Consider the following 16,511-nt stretch of genomic DNA (forward strand, 5'->3'; position numbering starts at 1 on the left):
GCGTCAGGGACCTTACTTTTGCTCAACCAGACAATAATTTAAATTGATATGTATTGAATTGATTCCTGTAATTCAATGTATTTAATGGAATTTCTCGAGCTCAATGTTGTCATTTTATTTCAGATAAAGCAGAGCACATTTTTTCATAAAATAGAGAATAAACTAAAAAAAAAAATACAATCGCCAGTCAGTAATTGAATTCCCGGTAAAACATCAACTAAAATCAAAGTGTAAATCCAAAAAACAATATACTAAAAAGAGCTTCGAGTGCAAAGGGTTGCGGTCAAATATTTTTAAAAGGGCATTGTTTCGACCGTATTAAATTAAAATAAATTTAAAAAAAAATCAGAATCACGCAAAAATCAATTGACCTAATATTTGCGAAAGGTTCAGTTAAAAAAAAGAAACGAAACGATCAGAGAATTTTCGAGTAGCAATGGACGTATCTTCGCGAATAACGTATGAACTACGTGGTGCAACGAAAAAGTTACAATACTTAGCAATGAAACAGCCCTTTCGAACAGTTCGACGACTTTCGATGAATCAGTGATAAACATTGATTTTAATTAATAATCATTTTCCCGCGTTTGAACCGCATTCGTACGTTTTAGTCCCTCTGGTTTATTTGCATAGAACGTAATGGCAATTATTTCGACAGGAAATCTCGGAATCGTGCCATTATAGTATAATACAATTTCCATTGAAACAAGACCTGGTTGCACGAGCTTCGAAAATAATTTGAATACATCTACGAGCAGTTGAACAACTGTCGAATAAATTGTTCTCGTTCTACTGAATAGACCGGGCATAATCCTCCGCTCGTGGTCGTAATTTCAGCAATAACGCAGGATTATTGTTTCCTCCCTTGGCTACGACAAAAATTTGCGAGTTCCTGCACCCAGACAGATCCGTGAAATCGGTTTTTATTGCAAGGATGGCGTTAACACAGTCACGACGTAGGCCGGAGTTAATTTTTCGGGATCAAGAGATCCGGTGAAACTAGCGCTATTCTATTCGCGTATAGTCTACGCGACGATTCCACCGAGAGCGGAGTAAAATATTATCAGCTAAAACGCTGAAAGTCCACGTTGACAATACAATCTCTTACGCGGAGTATTTTAAAAAGTTGGGACCAAGCTCGAGGAACGTATCTTTTCGCGGTTTATGTTACCTCGATGGAAACGATAGCCTTCGTTGACTTTGCCCGAACGTTATCGCCGACGCGTTGTAAATGGGGTGCAAGAATCGCGTGGGCTTAGATGTCGATACATCGTAAGGGATTAGAGATTACGTGGCAGCCAAGGCGACAATCGATCAGCCCGTGAATTTCCTACGGAGGTAGGTGTGATAGTAGCAATGGTTCGACAGTGATCGAGTCGCGTGTGACGCGCACATCGGCTTTGTCTTTAATTGCCCCATTAATCAACGTGGAGGCTTTCGCTTTCGCGGTATAGCCACGAGCAGAGTCGTCTTGTTCGCAGTTATAACGCGACTGACGCTGTACCGTTAACTTATTCGCTGACTTAACGGTTTTTCTGCGCTGCTCTTTGTGCGGTTAGACGCGGATCTCGCCTCTGTCCCTTAACGCGATTTCGCGTGCACGCGATGCTACGAGCCGACTGCGTTGCGAATTTAGAGACGAAGAAATTGCACAAAGCGTATTGTTGCGCAGGTGTCCGCCTTTTCAAAATTGGAACGTACGAAAGAATATTTAAATATAGAGAGCGTGTTTCACCTGTCCTCGTGACAGAGCGTACTCAATTAAGATAATCTTCGGTGCTTTTAAAACTATTCCACCGATGAATAAAATGCAACACTGTAACGTATCGAAAATTCTCACCTTTCTCTCCTTTCAAGAGTACACGAGTACAGCTGTTTGCGCGATATAAAATTTCCGACGATAAGATAGGAAAGTATGGTTAAAGGAACGGGGCAAAAGTTTGCCGCACTTTCCTAAGCATACGTTGCGAGACAACCATGTTTCTCTTACCTGACGCCGAAGGCGATTCCCAGCGCGACGATCAACGGCAGCAACGTCGAAATACACGCTAGAAAAACTGTCTGTATATCTGAAAAGCCAGCGAGTATACCTGGAACAATTATATTCGTTAGGATAGTACGTGAAATCATGGTGTTTTAATCGGTCGTAAAAATTAAGTAATTCGATTTAACCGATACGCCGGGTATTCGTATCGTACATTTCGGTCATGGCCACTGCGACTTCGCCAATTAAAATATACGAAGCATACGAAACGAGAGAAATGGACGGATGTACGAGTTTCCTAACAGTGCGCGTAGCGCGTATATTCCCCTAATTACGACGGAGAATGTCCCGAGAGAGCTACAAGATGACGTCTATGTAATCTAATCGATGAGTAAGTTTGCCCGCCGTTCTAACTGATTAGCTTTTCCATTAAAATTCATCAAAGTAAAATGAACTTTAAGGTTACAACCTTAATTCCTAATCTATTCACCAACCTAACCCAAACTGCAACGTCAACGATGCATCCCAGAGAGATAAGCCTATCGTCCATCTCGCTTCCATTGACCCTAAAAGTTATGATAAGCGGACAGCGTCGAAACTGCTACATACAATGAGCGAGCGTTCGGCGAGAAGATCATCACGGAGGATCGTCGAACACGAGAAATGGATGAATTGCTATTTCCGAAAGCTGGCGTCGCTTTACAGAAAGTCACCGTGTCTGTGGAAGAAAGACACGCGGGGTTATTTGGACAGCGAGTACAGACATCGTGCTTATAGTCGCATTCATCGAGCCATGGAGTTGCCGGGGGTGACTTTCGTCGAGATAGTCTTGAAGATTCGCGAGATGCGCCGCCTCTACGTGAACGAACTAAAAAGGTTGCTGGGGGCCAAGTCGTACGGCCATTGTTACGAGATCTCGCTACCATGGTTCTACAATTTGCATCAATTTCTCTACCCGTACCTGGATTACGACGAGGCAGTGGAGTTGCATGTTCGTATCGATGAACTCGTTACCCCATTAGCATGAACAGTGGCTCGACGGTTTTACCAATAACTTTGATGTAGTTTCTTGTTACGGGGCTCCGCATCCAGACGTATGCCGTGTAACGTTTTTAATCCTCCGATTACAATGGCGCGGTCGATAGATAGAGCTGATGCATCCACTGGTTCTAACGGAAAGTTCCGATAAGCCGAGATGGATTACGTTCAGACGAATAAATTAAGTTGTATTCTATAGAAGCGTTGTGCATGAAGAATATTAATGTCTCGCGATCTGTGTACTCGATTGTACTCGCCTGTAGTAGAAAAATTTATTGTAAAATACTGATCTTTAAACATTTTGATAATTTGCTAGTAATCTTTCGCGACCAACAGGAGTGTACGTGTACGAATTTAACGAAAGTCTCGGGTAATATCGTCCAACAGACTCTCGTAGAAAAATGTCGACGGGCGCGGAGAATAAGAGAATTTTTTAAAGTAAAATACGATCTCTGAAATGGCTATATACGAGGATTCTTGTCGCGGAGCCTCGTGCACAAGTGCAAGATATAAGTCGACGGTTATAAATATTTAGAGATAGTTTTCCTATTCCGTGCAATATTTGCGCTATTATTTTCCCCCGATGAAACGATTCGTCGTCGGATTTCCACAGAACGTAGACGAAACTTTTGCCAAGAATGAGAACTGCAGTTGCTTCCGATGCCTGATATCGAGTAGAAATACTCGTATTCGACATTTCTTACCGTCTAGCACACAACGAACTATCCCTACTCTGAATTCGATTAGTTCCCCTGCCGTCTCTTTGCCAGAGGTCAAGACTCGCCCTCGAACTTGCCCTCGCTCCTGCAGCCGAATTTCCTATACTAAAAAGCAACTGGAAAGATTTCCTTCCCGCGCAATCTGCACAAGGATCAGTAGATGCACTTCCTGCTGCGAGAACTTGGAACATCATGGAGATATGGCTGAGAACGAATTAAGGGACACGCGAGAGGTTGATCGATAATACAAAGTGTGAATTTATTTAGATAAGAAACAGGTCGTAGAAGTTTATGCAAGTTCATATTTTGAGGTAAATGCAATCGAGAAAAAATGTATGCGAACAAACGTTTGTTTTATTCGTCAAATATTATGAAAGGTATCGAGGATGTACCATGGATATTTATATATAAATATTTTAAATATAAATCGAATTTTTAGAAGATGTACTCTGATAGGCAGATTTTAACATTTAATATTTAAACGGCGAAACAAACAACTTTTTAATTCTATTTCTTTTTTTCTATCTGATAAAAATATAAATTTGCATAAACGTCTACAGTGTAGCGGTATGTTTAAAAATGCAATTTGACTAAGAAGCGGAAGAGTCTCGAGCGAATCGCTGAAAAATTTAAAGAACAGCAAGAATTCAAAGAGAGAGATAGAGGGAGACAGAGAGGGAGAATGCTGAAAATGATCATTTTTGTTTTATTTCTATTTATTAGTAAATATTATTCTGTTTATCTTGTTTTATATTTAACGAATAAACACACCTGCCTGTAATCCAATATTTCCACAGAAATAAGAAATTAATCCTTCTACTTACAATTTAATGCGCAGAGATCTGAATTGATTGCTAGTGTAATGAAAATTAAACTAATTATCTTATCGACTTGCGTTACTCATAAAAAGCAAGGTTTAATTGCTCTCGAAGTTCTACACAAATACAGAAAACTCGTTATTGAAATAGGTAAAGTGTCACGAATTTACAATCTGCGGATTACATAGCACAGCATCGAGTGACGATACTTGCGACACTGACTCGGATCAGTTGGAAACTTTCTCGATGACTGTGACACGTTGTCTCAGGAAGTTGGATAAACCGTATGCGCTCAAAGCGCAAGCAGAAATTCAACAAATCTTGGAGAATATGCTGATAAAATCAAAGGTAATCAAATCACCGGCTATAGAAACTGGAAGTAATTAAAAACTCTCTCGTTTTACAGAACAATTCCCCGAAAAGGACTCGTTTACGCGAATCGTCCTACGATTTGTGATAAAACGTATTCCAAGATCCAAAGCAAGGTAAATTTACAACTTAAACATCTGAAGAGCTATCGAGTTAAAAATGCCTGGCACATTGTTTCAGATCCAGCACGGAACGTATTGAAGAAATCCAACTTTCGATCGCCACCTCCCTCCGTTCATGCATAGCAGGTAACTCTCATAAATATTACAAAAAATCCTGGTGGCATGAGTAGCTCGCGGGGAGCATGAATATCTAACGACAAAAAGCTTCAATCGGAGACTGAATTTCGTCGTATATCATGATTCTAGCGCGCGGATGGTATCGATCCGACTTTGGTAGACCGCAGCGTTATGATTAGTATTCAGCGAGTGTCGCAGTCGGCCGGTCGGACAAGGACGAAGATGGCAAGATTTGCTCTGGCAAAACGGAGGATGCGTGCCACACAGCCTGTCCCTGATAACAGGTTATCCTTTGATCGAACCCCCTCTCGCAAAAAGTTCACGTTCCTGCCGTTATTGCTACTAAACCGAAACGCGATCAGACGAAGTCGCGTTAATCCTCAAAGCGAATCATCGATTAAGGGATTATCAAAGGTTGTATCGAATCTCATTCACCGTCGACAACGAATCGACGCGTTGGCTTGGCTTCGAGATCGATTACTCGATGAAAAGAGTTCCGTTCGGAATCTTCAAGTTTTATAACGCGACCTCAAAAAAATCGACGTACTTCCAACAACTCGAGCCTTCGACTTTACAAGTGGAAATTCTCGCCAGCAATTCGCAGCAATTTTTCATGAAAAAACAAGTTGGTGAGCGGCATGGTAATAAATCCAGAGGGCTAGCAGGATTAAGCTTCGCTGGAAACTATTTTGCGCACCGCGAGGCAAAAGGAACACTGGAAAACCCGGAGGTCTGTGGATAGTCTAACGAGCAGTCGAGAGGACCTAGAACGAACGGCCAACATTTAGACCAATTCTCAAAATCCCCTTGATACCCGATGAAACAGGATTCGAGTGTGCTTGGTCGAAAGACCTCCCAACGCAATGACTGAACGACTCGCGACTACCTGCCCTGTCTCTCGGCGCGTTTCGAATGAAATAATTGTCGGAACAGTTGAACACTCTCGGCGACATTTAACGCGGAACATGTCTAATTCATTTGAAACTGTGGTACGCCGCTAACAAATGTCGAGATCGTTTGCAAAGCGCACCTGGTTGCGCTAAACGAAGACTGATCGAACTTCGCGAATCCTGTTAACACGTGGCTTTTCGTGATCTAGCAGCTGCAACACGAAATACGATTTTTATCATGGAAGGGACATCAAAGCGAATTCCATCGTTCGCCAAGCGGAAAGGACGAGCAAGGAAAAGGGGTAAGAGAGAGAGAGAGAGAGAGAGGCAAAGGCGGACAAGGTTAACGGCGCAAGGAGAAATAGTCGAGGCGATTGGTAAGTGGCGTTTCCGGCCGAGAGCGGCGTAATGCAGTCCCATTAGGTTCGGCTTTGACCGGTATAACGCGCATTAACCGTATTCACAGGCTCTTATTACTTACTGTGATCGAGCTCGTCGTGTTCCATGAGGTAGCCGGTCGCGTTGTAGATGTGATGGTCGGGTTTAGCGGTACTGGTGACCGCAGCTCCACCCGTTACTGTCGTGGACGGATTAGTCGGAATTGCTGTGCTAGCGCTAATCGCGGCTGCGACCACGCTAGGTGGCGACGAGGATATCGTTGATACGAGATTCATCGTGCCCGTCGAGGTCTCAACCTCCGTCGCGTTCAGTTCACTCGTCATTGTTCTACCGTGAATGTCCAACCCTATGCTCGCATATCGCTTCTCTCGAAAATTTACGAGTCGAGTATAACCGCAACGCAGTTATTATTCCAAGGCTTACCGAACGGCGCTAACACGAGGTCATCGGTTCGATCGATCGGTCGAGACGGTTTGTCGTCCGATGGACGCGATCCAGCATCCAATTTGCAATTACTATTCAATTTAGATTTAAGCTACGCTGATTAGATCGGTTCGCCGCACGACAACCTCTTCGAGTTCAGGGATGCAAACGAACTCAGACCGAGTCGACGGACCTGAAATCGAGTTTCTTGCCACGCGAATCCGGACTTCCGTGCTTTGCATCTCTTCCACCGGTTGATAGGCGAAACCGAAATACGCGATCCGAACACAATTATAGCTCGACCAGTGTCATTCAGCCTGAACTCCTTCAAGACTACCAGCTAATTGGATTCACCGACGTTCTACCAACCAATTAACCAACGATCGTTCACACCTCGGTACACGTACAAACAACTTGAATTAACGAGCTTCTACGATACGATCTACCAATTTCTACGGTACACCGATAACGTATGGAATGTCCCTGTTCGTTCAGATCTATCAGGACAACGATCGTAAATAGTTATTGTACGAGAACGAAGGAAATCTTCGCAATTTTTAGCCGACCTGTCGGTGATTTCTCACCCCTTGACTGGCTTTCGCGAGTGGATTAAAGCCGACCAAAGGAAGAAATCCTGGCAACGGGAATGAGAAACTTATTTGCTCCTTGTCTATGTTTCCCTCTATGTTTCTCTCTTCGTGAAGTCAGCAGACGATCGTTCCACGGTTCAATTTCACCGGTGTAGAAGACGATTTTGTTGGTATTTGTTAGCAGCCAACCGAGTGTCGCTCATTCTCGCGCTGCTTTCCTCCCGAGAGAACCGGCTTCTGAAACAGAAAAAAGGAAGTCCTTGTAGTGGATTGCCCGTGTAATTTCATTTCCTGCGGGGGAATTCATCGACCGTTGTAAGATTACTCTCGTAGCAGTTAGGGGGAGGGGCGTTAAAGGGCGCGTTTCGAAGGAACCGTACAATCCGTCGCGCGATTCCCGAGACCGTCTCGACTTACGGTTTACGGTTTACGCGCCTCCGTCGCGGCGACTTGCTCGGTCATTACCGTCGTTAAATGCGCCATGCTCGAGAGAAATCTTTTTCAAGGTCATTTCACGTCGGTTCATCATCTCTAGTGTTTCTGTGTCGCCTCCATCCTCCTTTTATCGTCCATAAAGTACCATCGAGACACCGTTTCTAGCTGCTCTGCGTCATTACCAACGCCATTACCATGCTTTTTTCTTTGCAACAGTCGTTGCATTATGTAACGATAACTATGAAAATCGCATGGGCGCTGTATGATAAGCCTGTGTATAGTTGAAACAGGAAATAAACTCTTAGGTTTAAAATTACAAGACTTTTAAAAGGAAACAATAGATCGAGCAAGTTTGAAAAAAAATATTTAATCCTAAGATCAAGTAGAACGTGAATTTCGTTTAAATGGGATCGATTCGGTGTTCCAAATTATAAAATTCCTTTCCTGTTAAGAGCGAAATGTATAACTTATGTTTTCCCCGTGTACTCTTCGTATCGAATAAATTCCATGAATGAAATTCTGTAATACATATGAAACACACGACTGTCATATTCCACTCCCACGCCAGCTTCTGAACCCCGTCGATAAATTTCGAAGCTTCCGGCACTCTTCATCTCGGCCCACTTCTATTCACCCTCTCAAATCTGTCTTTGTCCTCGTGACCATATCTCTCAGCTTCCCCTAGGCTTCTTTCCCGCTTTCAATTCATCTTATAAGTTCTCTACGTAAGCATCTACGAAATATTTTGAACGAGAGTAATCGTGGTGTATCGTGTGAGGAAGAATCGCGCGAGGAACACACGCAGGACGAGCCTGATTTTCCGCTGACCACGCTGATTAGTAATAAATCAATTTCGAATTCAAAGCAGCTAGGGATAGACGATTTTGAAATATATCGTCCTATAATCACAATAGCTTTTCGCAACGCGAGCATACCCGATAATTAAACTTGGCCGATAGTTAGCGCTGCATTGTTCCGCTAACAGTTTTCCGGGCATGCAGTAATTATTCATAAGCGTAAGTTCGTAATGAACGTATGCACGCGCGTTCTCGGCCAAGCTTGAATTTCGGTCACCGTAACCAACTTCGGTGACCCTCTGTTTTCCAATTTTCAACAAACCTTCGTTTTCCCACCGTTCTCATTTCGTGGACGTTTCGCGCAATTTTCACCAAATTTTCACTAAAATCACCGATCGTTTCCGGAACCGTGAAAAAAAAGCGCAGTTGCTACGGAAAATTGGCAGAAATTGGACTTTCTTCGACTAATAGAAGTTGGAGAACGAAAGGAAAACCCTCGACGTACAATTTCATTGGATATTTAATATCGATAATTGGCACTCTATGTCCGTGGCGAAGCATCGTTAACACGAGCCATCGGTAGTTCGAACACGACTTCGCATTAATTGGCACGGCGCATTGAAATTGCAACTGCAGTGCGGTTGCCTCGAGGACACTCCTGCGAGCTCGGAGGCGTCGTCGCAGGATACAACCGCCCGCCAGTTCGGTTGACATCGTATAACGAACTCGAGTTCAAGCTTAACAACGTAACGTAACAAGCAACACAGACGAGATTATTAATCGAATTGAAAAGCGATTCCGTCGACTTTCCAGCAAAGTTACCGTCATACGCGCGTGGCTTTCTTTCTCATCTTTCCGATGAATAGCCGAAACACCGACCACGGCTAATATATCAAACTTCTGGGTATGAACGTCCGTCGATTCAACGAGAACAGGGGAGTAACAGCGATTATGCGACGCCCTGTGTATTTTCGCGACCTCTTTTATCGTCATCCCTCATTTACCTAGACGCGCGGAAACTTCCAAGAATATCCGATGAACGTGACGTCTTCGGCCTGGAAATTATTTTCCAGGTAACAGCTCCTTGTACAAACTATGACCGAGTCAAATTACGTTCAGCTAGAGTACGTTCGTGGAAAGTCTCTAGCGTACTAGCTCATCGAGGAGCGTTAGAGGGTAAAGAGGATTCAACGTGCAAATTTATGGAAGGAAAAACGAAATATTCTCTTTGTCGCGGCACAGAGGAAACAAAAATTTCCGACGAGCAGCAGTCGCGTAATCAACGGGAACGTTGCCTAGCTTGTCGCAATCAACGGTGAAATCGCGGAACCGCAGAAACGTAGGTGCCCGTGAGCCGAGATTTTAATGAAAATTTACATTCACCGCCGGTGTTCCCGGAATGCCTGTCAGACTCGGTGAGTCGTGCATCTTCCCGAGAAAATCAGCTTAACTCGGTTACCGTGTGGGAAGAAGATGATTCGCGATGTGGTTGCTCGTAAGTGGACCAAGGGTCGAACAGGCGGGCAAACCGCCTTCGAGATTCGTTCTCTCGGTTCGACGAACATCTGGCTGTTATGGCGGTTTAGTAATTCTTATGTAACGCGGCTTCCCCAAGATCGCGATGCCGATTTGCATAATCGAACTCGCCCGTTTGGTCTCTCATGCTGCTAACAGCTACGCCAGCTAAACGCAGTTTCGGCATCTGCGGCGTTAATAAGAAACTTTCTCGGCATTAATTCCATTAGGTTCGTTTAATCGACGCCATGGCAGCGACTTTCGTGACTGTCTGTTTCAACGGCCCGCGCTGAAATACCGATCGGCTTGGCCTAAGAGGTCTAGGTAAGTAAATACGAATTTCTAAGGGCACCAGAAGTCGTCGACTCGTTATTAGTTCATTACACAGCTAGTTAATTTACTCCGAGTCTATCGACCATTGCGTGGAATAAATTTCGCGAGCTTACCCGCTAGGAAGATGGCGAAACATTTTGGACTTTGATCTTCGATACTGCTCCGAGGCAGGAACACGCTTTATAATTAACTTTTGCCGGAGTTCCTTTTGCATCTCGAGTTTCAGCCGACGCTCGTTAGTGGACGGAGAACGGCACTCGCCTCGATTAACTATTTCCTTGTCTGACACCGATCGGTGAATCTATCATTGAAAAAAATCTTTGGTGTAAAGCGAATTTTATCTGTGAGTTATAGCATGATATGATAATGATAATTTTCGGAAAGAGAAAATTCGATGATTTTATAATTATCGTCTTGGCGATCGATCAAATTGTTGGTACGTTTAATCAGCCGACAAGTTTTTGATCAATCGCCCATCGTGTTACTACACAAGCTACGCGCCAAATAACGAATGATCAATTAAATTACGCGACCTTTGCCAGTTTAATAGCCCTAATTACTAACTTAACGGACTCAATGCGCTCTCCTTGTACAATGAAAATCACGCTTGTACGGTCGAGATGAAAGCTGGCTCTAGTCGATAAATTTCTGGCAAAGCATGCTTATTTAATCGTATGCATTTGTAAAAAGCTCGCGCTCATAGAAACCGATCAACCGATCAAAAGCAAAGCAGAATAATGAATTTCGTTAGGCTATTTGGCATTCTATACAGATTCTGTGCTATAGCATAGTTAATCAATTCTGTAACCTACTTGATAATATTCTATATACTGCACTATTCAATACGCTAAAATAAATAGTCTGTTAAACGAAAAATACAAACTTTTGCCATTTTGTTGGAAAAATAATGAATTCATTTTTTCTACCTATAATACGTATCTCTCTGTAATATGGTTCTTTTCCAAGAAACATATTCGTCACGTTTGATTCGAGGAGTATAAAACTTCGAATGCACTTTATTCGAAACATGAAAATCTGAAAAGGCAATGTAACGATCGTTTTTACTGACTGAATAATTCGCTTCGACCGATATTAACCGAAAAGAAAGTCGACGACGAACTGGAATCCGAATCCCAGCGGATCGAGAAAGTCACTGGTGAACAAAGGGCGCATCATCTAGCCCAAGCTTCTATCTTGTGGTTGAACTAACCCCTATTCTGTCCAAGTAAATGATGCGGAAACTCTGAAGCCTGCATAAGGACGCGCTCTCCTGAAAATGCACCCGAAAATGAAGGCAATTTACAGCCACGTAATTTGCGAATGTCCGTGGTGCACCTTTATCTAATAATAATGAAACTTTGGCACCGTCTGCTAATAATTGATCCTGCATTTCAATTTAATCTCAACGTGTAGGAACTTAATATACATATAATCTGTATGCTATGTATATATACAATATACAACCCTTCGTGACAAAATTTCTAGCAAAAATTGGTTCGATTATGTTTGTCGCTGTACATAGGCTATCTGTAAGAGTTACGGTAATATAATATCGCGACCCAATAATTTTCCAACTTGAATGAGATAATACGGTAACTTTGGAAGGTTCTGATAATTTTCTAAAATATAGCTATACAAATTTACTTAAATTTCCATACGTATCTTGAGATCTCTGGACGAGAGTGTAGTTTCATAAAAGTCCGATGCTCCCGGTGGACAAATTTTCAACTTCTTAATATTTAACACACAGTTTTCGTGGAAACGTCAAACTCGCGAAACTTTCTCACAAAGTTTTCGTTTATTTCTAGTGAACCAAGTCGATCGTATATCTGTTCGCCGACGTGCCTGTTATCAATGATACAATCGCGTTTACGGCACTGGAAAATTCTCCGGAGTAATATTCCGGCAGAATGTTTCGCAACATTGCATCGCCCATGGCGCAGGATCCTGCCGACATGGTGATTCATGGAAGCGGTTGGTCAAAGGGCAAACGAACTGCTTACCGAACTGAAAATTTATATATTCGAGATACCAGGACTATCATAGGGAGGGACGCCTGAGAAATTTGTTGAACGATCGTCGAGGGTTGACCGGTCCCTCGTTTCGCGTACCATAGAATTTGAAACAAGCATTATTTTCGACCTTGTCCTTTTCTTTTATGAAAAGTAAAAAATCGCCTACGGTAAATGAAAACATAAAAAATTATACTCTCTGTCCCTCGCTTATAATAGAACTTTCATCGGAATATCTTTATCCTTATCCTTATTCTCAATTCAATCTCTTTCTTCCGTGAAAGCCAAATATCGTTTAAAAAACCACGAAACGATCGAAAATTGTTCTTTGTGTTCCTTACTGGTAATAGAACCTTCCCCAAAGTAACCGTTACTTTTGATTCAGTTTCTCTCTACCATGAAAACCAAAAATCGTTCCAGAGATAACCGAAAAAAACCGAAGATCGTTCTCCTGACTGGTAATAGAACTTCCGATGTGTTGGATCGTGCCGACGTTCCAACTGGCTACGTAAACGAGCCTCGAAAATTCGCGTTCCGCTCGAGCAAGTTAGATCGCTATCGAATTCCGTATAAGCGACGCAACAATGCCGTAATGTTTTCCCATGGAATGGCGATAAACGTTTTATAGACGAATACGTATAGGATAAAAAGATAGAGGGACAAAAAAGATAAAGAGCAGAAGAGAGACGGGGCAGAGAGCAGACGTATCGAATAGCGTTTTTCGCGAGAAAATGAGATTCCCAGGCTTTTCTACAACCTGTGCGAACGTACTGCCTCCATTTCCCTAGCCGATTCTATGTTTCAAGGCGCTGAACGTGTGAAACGCACACGCACAGATGCGAGAACAACTAGGAAGTTGCCAGTGGCAAGTCGAAACAATTCCAGAGAATATCGATCATGAAATACACCGATAAGATCACAATGGAGTTCCGTTCGAGTGGTTTTTCAAAATTTGTCAACCGTAAATTCTTGGAAAGCGTATTCCGAGGTGGAGATGCACGTTACCAGTTGTCTTTACGATCACCAGACCCAGCTAGGGGTAGGTGGGTCGAATCCCCAGAATCGGTGCGTAATTTAATTAAATCGCGTATCGTCGGACATTCCACGGTCTGGTCGTTGTACAATTAAACATGGTCTAACGAACATCGAGCGTAGAAGGGATGCAAGGTCGACCCTTTTGGCGAATCCACGCTGGCCTAACTTTCTGCTCGATAAGATCCTTCGATCGCTCGTTCGACTTTGAAAGACCAGCAAGAATAGGCTTGGCTACACTAGAGAATGTCAGTTCTTCGTGTACACGTTATTTTTACCTTGTGTAATAGTAAACTGAGATTCTCGAAAAGCAAATTGGTCAACTACACTTTTTATTGGTTTCTTAATTTTGTTACACAAGTACCCTATTATATTATGTAATTAATTAACCTATATTATGCAGAATGACGGTGCACGTCGATATCGCTAAGCTCTTTCGATAAGTTGATTAACGAAAAACCTGGGAGAAAGCTTGTCGAAAGTCGCGGCTGATCCGCGAACGTATCTCAAGCAATCAGGCTATCCACGCTAAACAAATTTTGTTGCAGACGAAGACTAATTACGAAAATCTAATAAGATCAAGTGGTATATCGAATTATGGTTGTCAGGAGGAAATCAAGCCTAATTACTTGAATTCCCTGTAACAGAGCCAAAGATAGCGAATATCTGATCAGGAACATTCTACACAATTTAATCTAATATTATTAATGGGATTTTACAAGTCAACGAATATTATACGGACTATACTACTACGAATGGAATTTTACAATTCTCTTTCACGATAGATATAAATGATGAATTATCGTGCAGAAATTAATTTCGACGAATTTCACGTTATACATCGGATCATGTAACAAGCACGCTGTAATCTTAGAAATTTCGCTTCGTAAATTAATTGAAAGCCGTAAAATAGTTCAAGGTTCGTGGTTTAAAATAATCCTCGCATTGCCATTTCGATCTCATAGAAATGCCTAGGAGGAACACTTAGGAATTCGAAGAGAAATTCCTGCTAACATTCCCAAGCATGGTACACCTTTAAGAAGACCTCGTCGCCTAATAGAATGAAAGACAGCGCACTTTGTGCTTGACGAACGTTTCCGTGGTAACTTACGATTCGATTGGAGGAGGGGAATAGACTTTCCGGTTCCGATTCTGAAAATGACGAGTTGCACGTGCCTCGTGCACCGGTGGAATCTTTCTGTTGGGAAATTCGCCAAGGTTCGTTAGCTCACTCAATTTCAACGAAGACCTTTTGAAAAGCGTAACCGTGGTAGTAGTCGCTTGTTACAATAGTCGCGTTCGATATCGCTCATCGTCGATTGTTGTACGGACATGGAATCGAAGGCGATGCCTGCCTCTCTCTAGTTTCATAACGCCTACAACGGTTAAAGAATAGCTGGCCTGTCTTCGATGCAACGAACGAAGAGACAAAAAGGGAAAAACATTTACAACGTGCAAGGAAAAGCAAGTATCGAGATAAGGAGAAACGTCTCTGGAGAGACTGTTTTCACCGCTATCTTAGAGATGGTGGCGCTAATAGAATTCTAGAAGCTGTTAGAGGCCCATTCAGCTGGTTGATGGCCTCCCATTGAATCGTAACTTCTTTAAAAACCCAGTAACGCGGTCTTGCTCCTTCCAGCGGAGTTAAGGATCTCTTAAGACGTTTCGCGAAAGCAAAGGCGCACGGTTTTATACGTGGAATCAAAGCGATCGAATTAATTTACGTGCCAGCATAATAACTAAATAATTAGCTCAGTGTCCCTATCCAAGAAACGTTCGCGCGACGAACAACGACAACTCGAGCTTCAAAGCGAACGCCGCGTCGTGAAACAGAGCGTTTGACACAAGCTGTTAACACGTGTACGGCTTGCCAGACATACCGACCAAGTCTGTCGATGTACAGGCAGCCCGCAAAGTGCATGCGGTGCACTGCAATGCAATATCTCGGCGATGACTTTAGGAATGCACGCCACGATTCTAGGGAACGTATAATACATATTTCGAGTCTGGATGTTTGACTGTTGCAGAAGTACGGGAAAATCGTCGACGTTTACCCAAATAGAGCACCAAATATTGATATTAAACGCATCAAAAGCAAGACAGCCACGCGAAATACGAATACCAAGAGAAGATCTCGAGAGGAAATAAAACGTATTAATTAAATTAGTACCGGGAATATTAACGATACTGGGAAGAGAACGAGGCAACTGTCCTCTGTTGATCTATTACTCTACTTTATTTCTAATTCCGTAATATTTCTCTGAAGCCGTCAATCTCCGAAGGAGTTTAAGACGTTCCCCTCCCCAGACAGCAAAGTTGTTCATTAATTACTCGAGCCGGTTAATTACAGAATTCCTTTCCGGTGTACATCGTCGTGGAGCATCTCAGGCGCGCAGTAACCGGCGAACGAGTCTGCCGAGATTTCTCCCGGACTAAATTTTTCCCGTGCGCTGACACCATTAAACACCTTGAAAATAAATCAACCTGACCCGTAAATTTCCGCAGTTTATCGCGTTCTTTTTATGCAACGACTATTAAAACAAGACTTTGAACTTTTTTTCTCGCTTCTGCTTCCTTTTTTCCTCAACGTCGCGAAGCACGCGCAGTCGTCGTGAAAAATATCAATGGAGGCATTTTGAAATTTTTTCGACACCCTCTACTCGACCAAATATGTAAACGAAGAGCGAAAGTGTCTCTTGGATGATGGTCGTTTTCACGTGTCGAGCTCGTTCTCGCAACGAATACCGTGAAACGGTCGCTCGGCCGGGAACAGGATAGAAACGGACGAGAGAACGTTGAACACGCGACGACCACTTTGAAAATCATCGTATAGCGAGAGAGTGGTTAGGAGGGGTCAAGGGGTGCTTCGCTGCCGCTTGCTCCAGTTAAGTCGAACTGCTGACTGTACCACCGGGTGA

General features: G+C 42.9%; 2 protein-coding genes across 6 annotated transcripts in view; one reads left to right on the plus strand and one right to left on the minus strand.

Moving 5' to 3' along the window:
• The window catches only part of LOC117231794, a 70,100-nt gene that overhangs the window by 49,617 nt on the left and 3,972 nt on the right, over positions 1–16,511 (minus strand). For 3 of the 4 annotated variants that reach the window (XM_033490578.1, XM_033490577.1, XM_033490575.1), the window contains 2 exons: positions 6,539–7,706; positions 1,991–2,090 (listed from right to left, as the gene is read on the minus strand). In XM_033490578.1, the coding sequence (XP_033346469.1) occupies positions 1,991–2,090; positions 6,539–6,779 (341 nt within the window). In that variant the 5' untranslated portion in view covers positions 6,780–7,706. Of the gene's footprint in view, positions 1–1,990; positions 2,091–6,538; positions 7,707–10,662; positions 10,851–16,511 lie in introns of all 4 variants that reach the window. The other variant, XM_033490574.1, reaches the window with a different exon arrangement.
• On the plus strand, positions 2,084–5,689 carry LOC117231795. Of its 2 annotated transcripts, none has more exons than XM_033490580.1 (6): positions 2,084–2,975; positions 3,636–3,974; positions 4,710–4,907; positions 4,966–5,044; positions 5,109–5,176; positions 5,297–5,689. In XM_033490580.1, the coding sequence occupies exons 1-4, from the start codon at positions 2,595–2,597 to the stop codon at positions 5,014–5,016; spliced, it is 969 nt and encodes a 322-aa protein (XP_033346471.1). In that variant the 5' UTR covers positions 2,084–2,594; the 3' UTR covers positions 5,017–5,044; positions 5,109–5,176; positions 5,297–5,689. The 2 variants fall into 2 exon arrangements, with proteins under 2 accessions (XP_033346471.1, XP_033346470.1); XM_033490579.1 differs by lacking the exon at positions 3,636–3,974 and having other exon boundaries at positions 2,084–2,375; positions 2,446–2,975.

Source organism: Bombus vosnesenskii, unplaced genomic scaffold (assembly GCF_011952255.1).
Source record: "Bombus vosnesenskii isolate JDL3184/JDL3185 unplaced genomic scaffold, Bvos_JDL3184-5_v1.1 scf7180000013273, whole genome shotgun sequence".
Classification (NCBI taxonomy): domain Eukaryota; kingdom Metazoa; phylum Arthropoda; class Insecta; order Hymenoptera; family Apidae; genus Bombus; species Bombus vosnesenskii.